This window comes from Nycticebus coucang, chromosome 3 (assembly GCF_027406575.1).
Source record: "Nycticebus coucang isolate mNycCou1 chromosome 3, mNycCou1.pri, whole genome shotgun sequence".
Lineage (NCBI taxonomy): Eukaryota > Metazoa > Chordata > Mammalia > Primates > Lorisidae > Nycticebus > Nycticebus coucang.
The window spans coordinates 88,332,176-88,348,154 of NC_069782.1; the positions used below are offsets into that span (position 1 = coordinate 88,332,176).

Genomic DNA, 15,979 nt, shown 5'->3' on the forward strand with positions numbered 1-15,979 from the left:
CAGATGGGGTGGACACTCCTAATGTGGCTCAGTGTGTGCCTCCACTGCCAAGCACCCTGCAGCCTCTCAAACTTTAGCCTAGAAACTGCAGGACCCCCTACACTCAGCCTGGGGTCTGTCTCTAGCACCATAGCCAGCTCAACACAGGGAGGTTCCATAACAGCAGGGGTGCATTTGGAGCCCCAAGGTCCTTCTATCTCCTAGTGAACCTCAGAAGCAGGTGCTAAAAGGGTAAGAGATGGACTGGGAGGACTGTCCATGTGGGACCAGGGTGCTCCGGGGCTCCCAAATGGCCCTGCAGACTCATGCCCATCTGACTTCACTCCACCCCTACCTATTCGAGATGTCCCACAACTGCCAGATCTGCTCCCTCCCATCCTCCTTCCTAATTAGCAGCAGCAAAATAAGGTTTCTTTATTAAGAAGGAAAGACCTTGGAAAATGGAGTTAGTTTAGAAAGCAGAAGGGGCAGCTATGACTGAGTGGGAAGGAAGAACACCAAGGGTGGTGGGCTGGTGCTTCTGAGAAGGCCCTCAGGGACCACCTGCCCTAGAGGCACTTGGAGGGGCCTTAGGCTGCCAGGGGTTTGACCTGGCCCCTGGATCCATCAGAATAGTTCTCCATTATCTGTTTTATATCTTAGGGGCTTCTTACAGGGCTGCTGGGGCTAAAAGGGTGGGAAAAGCACTCATCTAGGCCAACTCCCTATTTAAAACATGTGGACACTGGAGGTCCAGAGAGGGTCACATGCTGAATCAGGGTTTGGACCTGCCCCAAACCCTCCTCCTGGGAATTTCCTTCACAGGGCTAAAGTTTGAGCCCAGGTGGGAGGAAAAAGGATGGTGTCAAGTTCAGGTGTTTGCTCAGCCTCTGTGCTTCAAACAGAGACCCCTGGCACACAATTCCTCCACTCTACCCAGACCTCTTTCCCATGGGCTGTATTTGTTCCTCTGTATCTTCTAGAGCAGTGGTTCTCAACCTTCCTAATGCCTCCTAATGCCGTGACCCTTTAATACAGTTCCTCATGTTGTGGTGACCCCCAACCATAATTTGTTGCTACTTCATAACTATAATTTTGCTACTGTTATGAATTGTAATGTAAATATCTGATATGCAGGATATATTTTCATTGTTACAAAGGGGTTGCTACCCACAGGTTGAGAACAGCTGTTCTAGAGCTCTGAGCTACCCTAGGGTAAGGACATCCTATAGTCTCATTGTGTAAGTAGAAAAACCCAGGTCTCTATTTATGGCCTGGTAAATATTTCAAGTCTGCCGACAGACACTCTCCAGAGTAAGGAGGAAGGTTCTGGGCTGGAAAGCCCACTGCAGCTCAGATGTGGACTCTGGTGCCCTCCCACTCTGGCAGGAGAGCCCTGGTGTGGTGCCAGAAAGCACAGGTGGCCTGTTTGGACTTGTGTAGCAGTGAGGCTGCTGTCTGTAGGAAAGGTTGATGCTCATAAGCAGTGTAATGACAATGCTGGCCCCCAGGTGGGGGCTGTGCAAATGCTGTGTCTATAACAAGGTGCCAGATTCTCACAGCAGCACCACAAGGTGGTATTTTCTTTCCTTTTTTTTTTTTTTTTTTTTTGCAGTTTTTTTGCCAGGGCTGAGTTCAAACCCGCTACCTCTGGTATATGGGGCCGGCGCCCTACTCCTTGAGCCACAGGCACCATCCACAAGGTGGTATTATCTCCGCTTCACAGATGAGAAAACTGAGGTGGAACTACAGTTCATCAGTGACAGAGCTAAGATGAGATTTCAATGTGGCAGAAAAGTTGTGCTCTTTCCACGATAGGCCTGCTTTTTCAGCCCACAAAGGGTTAAGGCCGTAACTTCCAACCTGCACTGAGGACCTTCAGGCCCTGGGTCAGGGCAGGAAGGCAAAAGTCCCTCTGTTTGGCCAATACTGGCTAATCCTGTTGCTCTGGTTTTTGAAAAAAATACTAGCTAAATTGAGCAAGAGGGGCCTCTGCTGTGTGCAGGCTGCAAGAGCCAAGGAGGGGGTGGGGATGTGGGGGTGGGAGTGGAGAAACAGGGAGTGTCTGCTTATCACTGAGTCCCCTGAGCCCCAGACTTCAGGAGGGTCATTGGCTCCAGCAGCCTCCTTTCACTGATGAGGAAGCTGAGGCCCAGAGAGGGCAGGACCTTGTTCAAGGTCACACAGCACAGGTGTGGCAGAGCGAGCTAAAATGAACTCTGTGACCCTAGGGTGTCTCATGTACTGCTATGCCCCTGGCTTCCTCTGGTCGAGCCTGAGGACCCCCAGGAAAGTCCTGTGAGGTGGGGTCTGACAGGCGGAGGTGGGAAGGGTGGGCAGGTGGGAAGGGTGGGCGCAGGTGAGCAACTGGCTCTTCCTGAAGGTCCCATGGGGTGCAAAGTTCCCTTTCCTCATAAAGGTGAGAGGTCGAGGTGCTGCTGCCCTCTGCTGGCTGCCCATGAATAAATGGACAACAGGGCCAACAGGGCTGGACAATGCTGTGGGGCTCCCTGCTGGTCTGCTCACTGGGCCTGGCTGTCAGACACCCCAACCTTGGGAGGCAGGGGGAACCTCACGGAGAGAAACTGAAGTCTAGAGACAAGACAAGACAGGAGACTTTCTTTTTTTCCCTTTTTTTTAAGAGACAGAGTCTCACTTTATCACCCTCAGTAGAGGGCTGTGGCATCACAGCTCACAGCAACCTCCAACTCTTGGGCTTAGACGATTCTCTTGCCTTAGCCTCCCAAGTAGCTGGGACTACAAGTGCTCGCCACAACGCCCAGCTATTTTTTGTTGCAGTTTGGCTGGGACCGGGTTTGAACCCGCCACCCTCAGTTTATAGGGCCAGCACCCTACCCCTGAGCCACAGGTGCCACCCAAGGCTTTCTTGAAGTCATGTGACAAATCACATTACATTACAAATTACGTTAATGTAATTTGTCACATGACTTCAAGAAAGTCCATAAAGGGACTGTGTTGCCCTGAAATTCGGTCATCCAGCGGCCACAGGAGAACAGGCTGTCTCGGGGACACTGGAGAAGGGGTTTCTGTTCCAGCAGGGGTAAGACCTGACAGGCTTCTCTGACTCTGACATCCCCTGAAGTTGGGGGGGTGGGGAATCTTCCCTGGAAAGATGAGGGTGAGGGCAGCTGATGTGGACCTGCTCTCCCTTGGACCTCTCTCCTGCTTATCCCCCACTCTCGTGCACCAGCCGCTTAAGCGTATGACAAGAATGTTCCACCTCAAGGGAAGAATGCACAAATCTAGAGGGGCCTGAGAGGTGCTCGGCCCTGCTGTGTGGTCAGGAGGCACCCACGAAGAGGGAGTGGGGGCCCAGGGCTCTGGACAGCGCTGTGGGGCTCCTGTACTATATTCTGGAGTCCTGGGGAATGAAGGGAGGTGGGGCAGGGCCCCACTTGGGTCCAAAGCCTGTCATTTTAATTGTGCCTGAGCTACTTAGAAACCAGTATGGCAAAAATGTGTCCATTTGCTGCCTGAGGCTAAGTGGTTTTTAATTTGTATCGTCAAAGTAAGCCAGACCCAGAGGAATTAGAATTTGCTCCCAGAGGTCACTAGGGGATCATAGCAACCTGGACACTCAGGCTGCCACCTGAATGGGGAGAGGGTGTGTGCATATGCGTGCTGGGGAGGGGAAGTCAGCTGCCTTGCCCTGCCAAGGTCCTCAGAATCTGTGCCCTGCCCCATCTTGTTCTTTCTTATGGGGCAGGGCTGAGGCTGAGGATGCCCAGGGAAGGGGGTACTGGCAACAGGACCCAGAGGCTTATAGGGGGTGGTCAGTGTCATCAGCCCCAAACTGGGTAAGCTGCTTCCCATCTTGTTGCCTTATTTATAAAATGAGGATGGTAATCAGCTCACACCTGTAATCCCAGCACTTTGGGAGGCTAAGGCAGGAGGATGGTTTGAGGCCAGGAATTCAAGATCAGACTGGGCAATATAGTAAGACCCTATCTCTACAAAAAATATCACAAATTAGCTAGACATAGTGGTGTGCACCTGTAGTCCCAGCTACTTGGGAGGCTGAGGCAGGAGGATTATTTGAGACTAAAAGCTTTAGGTTACAGTGAGCTATGATGATGCCACTGTACTGCAACCTAGGTGACAGAGCAAGACACAGCCTACTGTGAAGGTTCTTCCTAAGGATCCAAAAAAGTGCCCAGGAAAATACCTTGGGCACCAAGTGTGTCTTCTATGACCAACCCCACTTGACCCTTCCTGTCACTGACTACTGATCTCTAAGGGACAGGTGGACTCAGGTCTCTGCCGCTAAGGCTGGTGGGTCAAGTGACTAAGCAGCAGACTGGAGGGGTGGCGATGGGGGGCAAAAGCTGGCTATTCCACCCACTGTGTGCCACCCACTGGGCCCAAGAGAGCTGGCACTATGCCTCTGTGCAGCCCCGGACCCTGAGAGCCCTGGTCTCCTCTCTGTCCAGTCAGATCCCACGCGGTCTTCCCTGGGCAAATCCTCCATTGCTGCTCCCCTTCAGAGCTCTTGTCCCCACACTAACCCATATCCTATCACTCTCCTGCTTATAGCCCTGCAGGGGCTCCTCACTGCCCTCCAAATAATGTTCAGTTATGTCCAAGTTCTGCTCATGGGGCCGGCAGGCCTTGTGTTAGCTGCTCTCTGCTCTCTTCTGTCTCATCTCACACCTTCTTCCTTTCCTAGGCTGCAGCCACCTGAGCCTTCCTTCTGCAGCTTGGGCAGATCAAGCCCCAGAGCCTTTGTACCAGCAGTTCCCTCTGCCTGGAACATACTTCTCTCTCATCCTTCCAAGGAGGTCACATCCTCAAGAGACTCTCCTGACTGATACTCTGCCCTCTCCCCCAGGTCCCTGCTGTGTATCTTTATTTGCTCCTTGACTGGTCCACTGCAGGGACCCAGTGAATATCTGCTGAATGAATGAATGAACGACAGGGCCAAAGCAGGGCCAGTTACTGGCTCCGGCCATTGTCCATTTCAATGTTAAGTCTCATGTCTCAGGCAGAGTCAGGCCTGGAGCAGTGCCTGGCCACACATCATGCATGGTCCCCACCTCCTTCCCCTACAGCTGCCAGTGCTGGGGTGGGAGTGAGGGAGCTTCTAGCAACATCTGTGTCTGCCCACAGGGATTAGCCTGGAACCAGGATCCTACAAAGAGGATTAAGGCAGCTGGGGGAGGGAGAGGGGAACCCACGCTGAAGGATGAGGAAGTCTGGGCAGTACAGGGGGCTGCTTGATTTGGCCTGGTGGCCCTGAGGGAGCCAGGTAGTGTCAGCTTCTGAAAAACAGGAGCCCTGGAAGGGTCTCAGCTGCATCCCTGTCCAGCATTCCTCACGGCCAACGGTATTCTCTCTAGAGGTAGACAGGCCTCGACTGGAATCCCAGGCCACTTCCAAGTCTGTGTGACCTGGGACATTAGTTATAGCAAGTCTCAGTGTCCTCCTCTATAAAGTGGGGGAAGGTGACCAGATGAAGCTGACAGGGTCCATTCAGGAAGAAGGAATATACCATGGGCCGGCTCTGCATCAGACACAGACAGGAGCGTTGTAATGGTGGCCTGTGTCATATCATTTCTTCTGCTCCAGGCCAGGGCCACTCGGGCCTTTTGTTTCCCTGCTCTCTGGAGCTTTTTAGGAAACAGGGTACCCTTGGACTAGGCCCAGTGTTCCTGCCTGGCCAGCCAACCTTCTTGATCCCTCCCCTCCTCCAGCCTTGGGAGAGGCGGGCTCTCCAGCAATCTGTTTACCCACCTTCCTTTCAAAGCTGACACAGGGCCTTCTTAGCAGCTGCCCTCACTGGCCCCCAAAGCACCCTCACACTTATGGATGCAGGGCACATGGCTGGGGACAGCCACACTCCGTGAGCATGTGGCTCTGCTGGCTAGCAAGCTGCTTACCCTGGCAGATCATGCCACAGCTCTGGGCCTGGCTTCTGCCCAGCTCATATCCTAGACCCTTGCCCAGTTCTCTGGGCTTTCGCACATGCTGTTCCACGTTCCCGGAATGCTCTCACGATCCTCAGCTGCTTGGCCGACCCGTACTACATATGTGTAGTGGCCCCTTTTCTCAGTTTTCCATGATACGTCCCACCTCCTGGCCAATTGAGGTTCCCTTCTCTGTGCTGTCTTCAGCTTGTGTGCTGTTTTTTGGTCTTCTCTTACACTTCTGTCTCCCCTCACTGAAGAGGAGACCATGCTTGGTAAAGCCTTGCTCATCTCTGGTCTCCCTGGACTTAGCAGGAGGGATGATACCTGATAGAAGAGGGATCAGCCCATGCTTATCTGGCTGGCTGGCTGGATGCAGCAAGGGCTCAGTGAATGCGTCCATGAGTGGGTGAGTGGATGGAAGACTAGAAAAGGGCTCCATTAATGTCTGCCAAATAAATGAATGATTGGATAAAAGAATGGCTGGAAACCCTTTAGGAGTCTCTCTGCTTTGTTTATCTTAGAACATTGACTCCCAAAGTGAGCCCTGTGTCATTCTCATCAAGTGTGGGTAACCCGCACAATCCTTGGGGACTGTGTCTCCTCATCAGACCTAGGTCCCTGACAGGGTGTGACTGTGGGGGGCACACAGAGCAGGGCCATCCCCTCTGCCATTGCTGTCTTCCCAGCTCTCACTCCCCCATGTCTGGTGGCCCCCGGACACCTGGAGAGTCCCACCAGCTCCCAGCCATCCTCCGTGGGCACAAGCTCAGGAGGAAGGTTGAGGACTCACCGTCAAACAGCCCATCAGGCTCTGCTCGAAGGGCCGCTGGAAGGCTCTCGGGTCTCCACACCAGTCCAGCAGCTCCGTGGCAGCATTGTGGAAGTTGGCAGGATTCTGTAAGTGCTGTGAGACAGGAAAAGGAGGCAGCTGAGGCTCCAGGAATGAGGCTGGCACAGGCAGTGTGTGGAGTCTGGGGCAGGGAAGACCTCAGCTTCGCCAGAGAAAAGAATCACAGAAAGTGGCAAAGTGGCAGGCCCGGATCCATAGGCTTCCTCACACTCCCTCCCTTCCACCTGCTCTTGGCATGTCCTTCCACCCCCAGCCCATTCCTGACAGGATGGAGATTAGGGTCCCATTGCAAAGATGGGAAAATCGACGTCTAGGGAGAAGGCCAATGATATCAGATAGTAAAGTGATTTCTGGATGCTGGTGGTGCGGGGAGGTGAATCCTGCAGTGCTCTGGATGGTGGCATCTGGCTCGCATACTTGGAGGCTGGTTCTCCAGGAGTGAGGACAGGCTGGCCCAGAAGGTTCCTTCCTCATTAACCTCCACCAGCAAAGCCCAAGTCTAGACGCCCACCAGCTCTGGCTTCAGAGCAAGTTCTGCCTTAGCCAAACAGGGTGGGGAGCAGGGGGAGGCCACACCCAGCTGGGAGGGTGCACTGTAGATATAGTGCCTGGATGGTTGTCACACTGGGGTCTGGTGTGTGGGGCTTGGTGACCTTTGGTCTGGTTCGACTGGCATGGTTAGAAAGGGTCTAAGTAAGGAGAGACTGAATTCTGGTGCCAGGGTGCCCAGGCCTCTGGATCCCACTTTAACCCAGGCCAGGGCTGGCAAGGGTTGGGTGGGGTGGAGGGGTGGCTTGTGTGGCCTCCCTTCATTCAAAACACTTACTCTTCAAGACTCATTCATCTTCCCAGGCTCTCTGAGTCTGGCACTGAGCCAGATATATGTGACTTGGCCAGAGACAGGGAGAAAGTTAGGGGCAAAGCTGGGGTTCTGAGGTGGGGCTTTGGCTAAATAGTGGTGTGGCTGGTTGTGTCCTCTAGCAGGGGTCCTAGAGGGCATCCACAAGGGATGAGAACCAGCTCTTTCCTTCATAGCTGCAGAGATGGTGGCACCTCCTGCCTTGGTTCTGGGAGAGATAGCAGAACAGCAATCCAGAGTGGGTGGTCCTGCCATGCCCCCTGCAGTGCAAGCCTGCCTGGGAGTCAAAGTAGGCCTCAGAATTGGGAGGGGAGCAGAGTGCACTGTGGGCGCCCCTGTGGGGCAGGTGCCCTGGAGTCACATTTTGCTTTCACCCCTGCAAGCCCTTGACCTAGCATGGTCCCCTCACCTCTTCAAGCCTTAGTGGCCCCATCTGTAAAATGGCAGGGCAGGGCGGCGCCTGTGGCTCAGTCGGTAGGGCGCCGGCCCCATATACTGAGAGTGGCGGGTTCAAGCCCAGCCCCGGCCAGACTGCATGCAACCAAAAAATAGCCGGGCATTGTGGCGGGCGCCTGTAGTCCCAGCTACTCGGGAGGCTGAGGCAAGAGAATTGCTTAAGCCCAGGAGTTGGAGGTTGCTGTGAGGCCATGGCACTCTACCGAGGGCCATAGGATGAGACTCTGTCTCTACAAAAAAATAAATAAATAAATAAAAATGGCAGGGCAGTGGTGAGAACTTTTGTTTCTTTTTCTTAGGTTTTCATGAATGTTGCTGCAATGAAGTTTGTGCAAGGCAAGGTTAAGAAAATGGATGGAAGAAGGTGAAATGGACTAGAATATCCTCTTCCATGGAAGCAAAGGAGGACAGAGGGCGAGCAAGGAGCAACAAGCCTGCCAACATGGGGTGTGGGGAGGATTCAACACGGTGAGGCTTATAGGGCCCCTGGCAAAGCGCTTGGCACATGGGGTGCTCTGACTCCCAAAGGCGCCCCTGGAACCACAGCTGCTCGAGGCAGCACTCAGCCCTATCTGCAAGGGCAGCACTCCCTGCACTAGAGCAAGATAGGAGGAGCTTCTACTGACAGAAGCACGCCCAGGAGGAGGGCAGCAGCGGGTCTCACCTCTGCCTCTTGTGCCCTCTGTCTAAAATGTGCCCCGCAGAGGCTGCGGGTGACATCTGGGCTCCACGTGGAAAGCTGTGCTGCCCAGCAGCTTCCCCTGCTAACCAAGTTGTTCCATTTACTTACATGATGTCACACCCAATTAGCAGGGTCAGCAGCCTCCCTGTGTGTGCAGCTCCACAGCTGCCTTCCTACAGTTGGCCACAACAACCGTCCTCTGGGGCTCTGGGTTTGAGAGTGGCCTCTGAGTCTTGTTCTGGGGCCTGTTTGCCCAGCCTGCCATATTTCACCACCTTTGAGATCCTCTGCCCTCACCCAGACAGCTCATATGGCCTTTAGCTGTGGGAGTATCTCGGGGGTAAAAACATCAGGCATCCCCTCTGCTGGCCATTGTGCAGCAGCTACAAGGCCTAGGCCAAGGCCTCTCCCCTCTCTGTGCCCTTGTTGTCTCTTTCAACCGTGAGATGGCTTAAGTGCAGAGAGGTGGAGGGATTGGGTAAAACATGCAGGGATTGGGTAAAACAGGGTAGACCTGTCCAAACCCTGTCTCAGCCACTGAGTCACACAGCTCTGAGGATGTTAGTGAACTTCAAGTGCTTCATCTATGAAGCAGGGTGGTGACGATATGCAGGGCTGCTGCAAAGTCTGGAACAGCATACGTAAGGGACCCATCACAGAGGAGCAGGTAAAGACTGCCTTTGCCGCCTATTCCTGGGCCCTTCCACGGGTCCCTGTTTCTCTTATGAGCCTCTTGAGGGTAGAAACAGCCTCCTGGCCAAGTCTGGAATCCAAAAGACTGGCATAAGGGTGGACTCCCACAGGAAGTGGGGAGCTGTTAACTTTCCAGAGATGGTCTGTCTGTGCAGGCCAGCAACCTGGCCACTGCAGAATGGGTCCCTAGTGGCATGTGGAGAGCCAGGGCTGGGCCAGAATGAGCTTGACCAGCCTGTGATGGGCTGGTGATGGGAGCACATGCTTGAATCATAGGTAGAGGTTTCCCCAGTTGTGGCTGCTACTGAAACTAACACCCTGATCCTCACCAGAAAGGCTGCCTATCTCCACAGTTCCTCAGAAGAGCTGGGCTACGTCCAATGGCCACTGAATCTACTGGGCCAGGAGCAGGGCATGCCAGTGCCCAGACCAGGGACTGGATCCCCTTGAAGTGATGAATTCATCATCTTATCAACCCATCTGTCCATTAGTCCATCCATGAATCAAATGATCCATCCATTCATCCATGCTTCTGTCCATCCATTCATTCAAAAATGAATCAATTCACCCATCCATCTACCCACTTACCTACACATTCATCCATTCACTACTTTATCCATCACTCACCCACCTACCAATCTATTCATTCATCTATGTGCCCATTCATCCCAGAAGTTAATCTATCCAGCCACCCACCTATCTATTCATTCACCCATTTATCCATTCATCATCTATATATAACCACTGCCTACCCATACGTTCATCTATCCACCCAGCCACCTATCCCCTTATATATCCATCAGTCTACCCTTCCTTCGCACCTATCAAAAACACTTGGATCCCCCACTAGGCTGAGGCCCATACTAGACTCTGAGATGAACATGGCACATCCTCTGACCCCTAAGGAGCCCAGCCTGCTTAGGGACCTGATATATGCTCATATATAACTCCAGGGAGAAAGAGCAGGGTGGGTGAGCCTGGGAGCCTAGGAAGCCCTTGAGCTTAAGGATAGGGGTGTACAGATGCTCAGAAGGACCCCTGGGGTTGGGGGTGGCTGCTGAGCAAGAATAAGCTGATTTGCAGGGCGCTCCACGTGGAGCCAGATGTGCCCTTAACTTCTGGGCAGGGCATGTTGTACAAAGGGAGCCCTGGTTTTCCCAGGACCATGAGGCTGAGAGGGGGCAAAAGCAGCTGAACTAGAGGCCTGTGGCAAAGAGGGGCCGCAGGGTGCTGGGGTGGGTGTGAATGCTGGCACTGGTTAGAGCCAGGCAGGTGGGGGAGGGAAGCTGTGCGGAGAAGTGAGCCTGCTGAGGGAGCCACAGCCCCTTCCAGCTTGAGGTCTGCATAGCCAACACATCTGTCATCCTCTGCGCGTGCAGACATGCTCGCCTTTCTCTTCTGATTACGTTATGGGATGCCTGAGAATCAACAGTCCTCGGCCAGCAGTGGTGCCCTCTGGGGAAGCTGTTGAGCAGATGGATGTCAGTGCTGAGCTGTGTCTGACCGGAGATGCGGGAGGAGGGGCGTGGAGGATGCAGGGAGCTCTTGGATGGCCCCGGGGGCATGCGGACTGCCTGCTCACACTTACAAACGTGCCACTGTCTGGCCCAAATGCAGAGGCCTCTGTGTACATGTGGTGCATACGCATGCGGGGCAGGCAGGAGAAGGCAGCTGGGATTCCCCCCATCACTAGCTAATTTGCATTAATCATGCCCATTTTACAGATGAAACAAGTGAAGCAGCAACTTAATCAAAATTGCACAGCTTGTAAGTGGTGGGATGGGGGCACAGGGTCATTAACTTGTCATCTGAGCTGTGTGTGCCATTCTGTAGGGGGGAGGGGGCTGCCCATGGTGGACCAAGAGAGCACCCGAGGTCTCAAGCACACCCTGACTCCTGGTGACACAGAGGTGGTTGTAGGGAGAAAGGCCAAGCTAAGAGCAGGTCTTGGGAGGAGCGGTGGGTCTGGCGCATGGAGGGGTCATGGATAGGGGCCGTAACAGTACTGTGAGGGGTGGGATCACTGCCCGCTGAGCCATGGGCAATAGAAACTGGGTCAGAGGCAGAGTTGGGGGAGGAAAAGTGAAGGCGGGGGAAGAGGGAGGCACTTGTCTGGTTTCTATTGTGCTCTGCAACTATAAGCAGAGGTGCATAATTGGCATTTGGGAGAGCTGCTCGGGCTGGGTTCAATCTGTAACAAGTCTTCTTCAATTTCCTCTCTTCAGACCTAGCACTGGCGCTGCCGGTTTCCAGATCGCTCAGTTTGATGCTAATGAGAGGGCTCACATCTCTCCTTCACTCCCGGGGAATAACCACAGCTCCATGGGGAGGCTCTGTTGGGCCCTGGCCCCTAGAAAGGGGAGGCTGGGCAAGGGTGGGGGCTCTGCCTGGCTGGGGGTCCTAGGGCTTCAGCCTACACTAGTAACTGGGGCATTCTGCTAAGCCTGCCTAGGCCAGGGACCCCAGCCCCAGCACTTCCCTCCCCGTTGCTGAGAGATGGAGGACAACAGCCCCCAATGCCTTTACTGATCACATACCATGTGCCAAGGCTGGGCTAGGTGTGTCACAGCAGCCTACAAGGTAAGTCCCGCCTGACACTGGAGGAGACGGAGGCTCAGGGAAATGAAGGACTAGCATGAGATCCCACAGGGGGGACATAGAGGAATGAGGACCTGGGTCTGTGCCCTTCCCTGCTACCTCCCTCAGATAATGACATCATTAGATCCCCAAAGAAGCTGCATCACTGTCTGCAAGAGGCTGAGCCCAGGTGTGTCACTCATGGCCACCACTGGAGCGCCTCTGTGAAGGGTTCCCCACCTCCTAAGAATACAGATGGGGGTACTCCTGGGTGAACTGACTCTTGGGTTTGGCCTGAGCATCAGCAGGGTGGGGAACTAGCCACCCACAGGGATGAAGTCCCCCCAGCACTAGTAGGGCCAAGTTCTGGACTGTGTGACTTCAGGCTACTCCTTTCCCCTCTCTGTGCCTCAGTTTCCTTTCCTGTAAAATGGTCTAATTTCTTAGCTGGGCACGGTGGCACACCTGTAGTCCCAGTGACTCAGGAGGCTGAGGTGGGAGGATTACTTGAGCCCAGGCTGTAGTGCACCATGATGGTGCCTGTGAATAGCCACTGCACTGCAGCCTGGAGGACAGAGCAAGACCTTATCTCTTAAAAAAAAAAAAAAAAAAAAGCAAAATGATCTCATTAACCAGGACCTTTTTCTTCTCTTGTGGCTTTTTTTTTTTTTTGGAGAATAGCTAAAGCAGAGGAGCAAAGACTCTTTAGGTCTGTGAAGGATGGGGAGGCAGACTGCAGTGTTGGGCACTTACTACGTCCTCACAAAAGCCCACAGCACACCAAGAGAACAAGGTGAGGGCATGGCACCCCACGAGGAGGAGAGAGGAGGAGGGGATGAGGCAGCACTGGCACGGAAACTCAGGTGTGTCTGACACCAGCTTGAGGCTGGTTCGTACCAGCATATGCCAACAATGGTCTCACCAGGTGGGTGTTCAGGGAGCCCCAGGCGCTGGACCATACCCACCGTCCTCCCACCCCCAGCCTCCTGAGTCACTGGGACTACAGGTGTGCCATGCCCACTGTCCTCCCACCCCGAGCACCCACTGGATGCCCAGTGCTGCAGCACAGGCCTGCACCCTGCACACCCCACCCCCACTTCCTCTTTGCCCTGCCCCTGCCACACACTCACCTGCTTGATGCACTGCAGTCGGTCATTGGTCTGCTGGATATGCCTGTCCATAGAATTCATTCTGGCCGTTTCACTGGGATCTACCCGAGAGCCATGAACGTTGTCCAGCCTGTGAAGAGAGAGGGTGTCACTGGGATCGTGCCAGGCTTGCCAACCTCACATCAGGCCCCCAGCCACCCTCTGGCCATATCACTAGTAGGTTCCAGGGCTCTTTGCTGGGCTCTGTAAGGCCACAGTTGGAATGCCCCACTGAGCTGTGGGTAGGAGGTTCTTCTGGGTACTCTCTGAGTGTGGCTCATGAGCACAGGGCAGGCATGCCCACTGGGGGATAAGAAACTATGCTGGTATGTGTGTGGGGGGCATGGTGACCCCATGACTGGATTTCTGGATCAGGGCTTGGCCCCCTCCGTGAGGCTATGTGTGCCCGTGTATATGTGCATGTGAGGGCCTTCCTGCAGGATGACCGTCACTGCAGGTGTTTTCTGAGTGCGCATCTCCTGTCACACGTCCCACCTGCCCTCCCCAATCCCTCATGCTAAGAGTTCTTCACGCTTTATGAACCACTTCCAACTCCATTGTTTTCACTTTGTCACCACCTCCCAGAAAACAACAGTGGGAATTGCACCACACCCATTTTCTAGATAAGGAAACTGAGGCTCAGAGAGAGGAAGGGAGTTACCTGGCACAGTGAGCCAGCTTCAGGGCCCACGCCAGGGACCAGGCTCCTGACTGCCAGCCCATGGCTACCTCTGCTGCACAGGCTGAGCCGACAGGGGACATAGATGGGCACTAGGCTCACCCTTCCTGAGTGGAGTGCTCAGGAACATTAACACGAGTGGGCTTCCCTCTTAGATGGTAGAGCTAAAAGTGGAGGAGGCTCTCTCAGCTCCAAAAACCTCTGAGAGTCCCCAAGTACCTCCAGGGAGACAACAACAGCAGTAGCAGAGAGAGAGAGACTGCCCAGTGCTCAAGGGTCCAGGTCCTTGGGCCAAAGCAGAAGTCTGCCCACTGCCAGCTTGGTCTGCCCTCCCATACTCAGGGTGCTGGGCAGGATGCCTATGGCCCTGGGCTTCTCTACTACCCTGCCACTCTGTCCCCCAAAAACACCTCATCTCTGGCTATGTCAACAAAAGTCCCATTTACCCAGGACTTTTCATGTGCTAGATACCTGCTTTCCCTCCTTTCCTTTCCATTTTACAGATGACGAAACTGAGGTCACCAGATCTGCTGAGTCTCCTTGGCTAACAGAATTTGGGGCTGTGCCTATGTGCTCTCTATGTCCTGACTCTCTGCCACTCTCTCATGCTTAGCACCCTCACCGAGGGAACCAACACCACTGCCTGGACCTCCTCTGATACACTTTAAAGTCATTCTTATTGTGCTGGGTGCGTTTGAAAAGGTGATTCATTCACATGGTTCAAAAATCAAAAAGTCCACAAAGGTAGCCAGTACCAGCTCCTGTCCCTGTCCCCATGCCCCAGGTGCCCTTCCTAGGAGAACTAGCACCGGCAGTTCCCCTTCCAGAGAGCCTCATGTTCTCGAAGCAAATTTCTATGTGTACTATTCCCTGCCATTTTTTCTTTTTAAAAAACTATAAAACAATAACCTCTGTACACACTATCTGGACCTTGCCTTTTTCTTCTTAATAGTGTATCTCAAAGTTTATTCCACATCAAGACATAAAGAGCCTTTTCATTCTTCAATGGCTGCACAGTATTCTAAGGTATGGATGAAGCATTTATCCATCTGACTATCTACCCCCTGCCAGGGGCTGCTCTAAGGCCGGAGGCCTCAGACAAGGCCCCTCCCTACAGGGGCTCACACTCCAGCCTAAAATGATGGAGCCTGAAACTCTCACCAAATTTTTACCATTGCAAACAGTGTTGCTGGAATAACCTTTTATATTGGCACATTGCACACATGTGAATTAAGCACTTTTAAAGGAAGTGGAGTTGCTGGTTCATTTGGACATTTGTACTTTTGATAAGTGTTTTCTAAAGCTCTAAGCAAGAAGATAAAAGAGTGGCTATGCCCATATTTATTGCTTCCACCCCCACCCTGCCAGCCATCACAAACTTACACACCTTGGTGTCCACCTTTCCCACCCATCTACCTAAATGCCTGCCTATCCGTCCATCCACCCGCCCATTCAGACAAGTGCAGTCTCTATTTGCTCACCCACATATGCTTCCACTCACCCAGGAAATGCTTTTAATAACTTCTGTGCTGGGCCCCAGGCTAGGTGGATGGGATGTGCAGAGATTAGAATGAAATAATTTTCTTGTGTCCAGGGAACTCTTGGTCCAAGCATGTATTCACTCTAGGTCACATGTGAGTAACTGTTGAGCTCCTCCTATGAGTCATGAGCTGGTCCAGGCCCAGGACAGAGAGACAATGCTATTATATTCCCACTTCAAAGATAAGGAAACTGAGGCTTGGAGGTTATAGCTGGCTGGATAGGAGCCCGCTGAAGAATCTTGGCTTTCCCATCGCGACCTCAGCTCTTGCACGGGTGCTGGGGATGGGCTGGGAGTACAGATGTGTATGTGTGTGTGTTGGGGGAGGAAGTGGTGAGGATGCAGCTCCTTTTGCTGTAGGTCTGTAGGTCTCCCAAATGGTGGCTGAATTTCACCTCCTCTGAGTTTACCTACACAGAGCCGGAGGTGACACAAGCTCCTGGGGCCAGGGACAAATGGTGGTGGTGGATTAGAGACAGGGATTGAGCATGGCACAGGAGGGCACAGAGCGGGATCAAGCCAATGCCACCTTTAGTGAAAACACCTTGGTTCCCCGTGCCAGGCACCATCTAAGTTGAAGGACCTGAGT

At 53.5% G+C, this 15,979-nt stretch overlaps 1 protein-coding gene across 8 annotated transcripts in view; it reads right to left on the bottom strand.

Annotated features, from left to right (window-relative positions):
* The window catches only part of ZMIZ1 (zinc finger MIZ-type containing 1), a 239,401-nt gene that overhangs the window by 97,681 nt on the left and 125,741 nt on the right, over positions 1-15,979 (bottom strand). For all 8 annotated transcript variants that reach the window (XM_053582469.1, XM_053582463.1, XM_053582468.1 and 5 more), the window contains 2 exons: positions 13,154-13,262; positions 6,697-6,810 (listed from right to left, as the gene is read on the bottom strand). In XM_053582469.1, coding sequence (XP_053438444.1) covers positions 6,697-6,810; positions 13,154-13,213 — 174 coding nt within the window. In that variant the 5' untranslated portion in view covers positions 13,214-13,262. The remainder of the gene's footprint in view (positions 1-6,696; positions 6,811-13,153; positions 13,263-15,979) is intronic.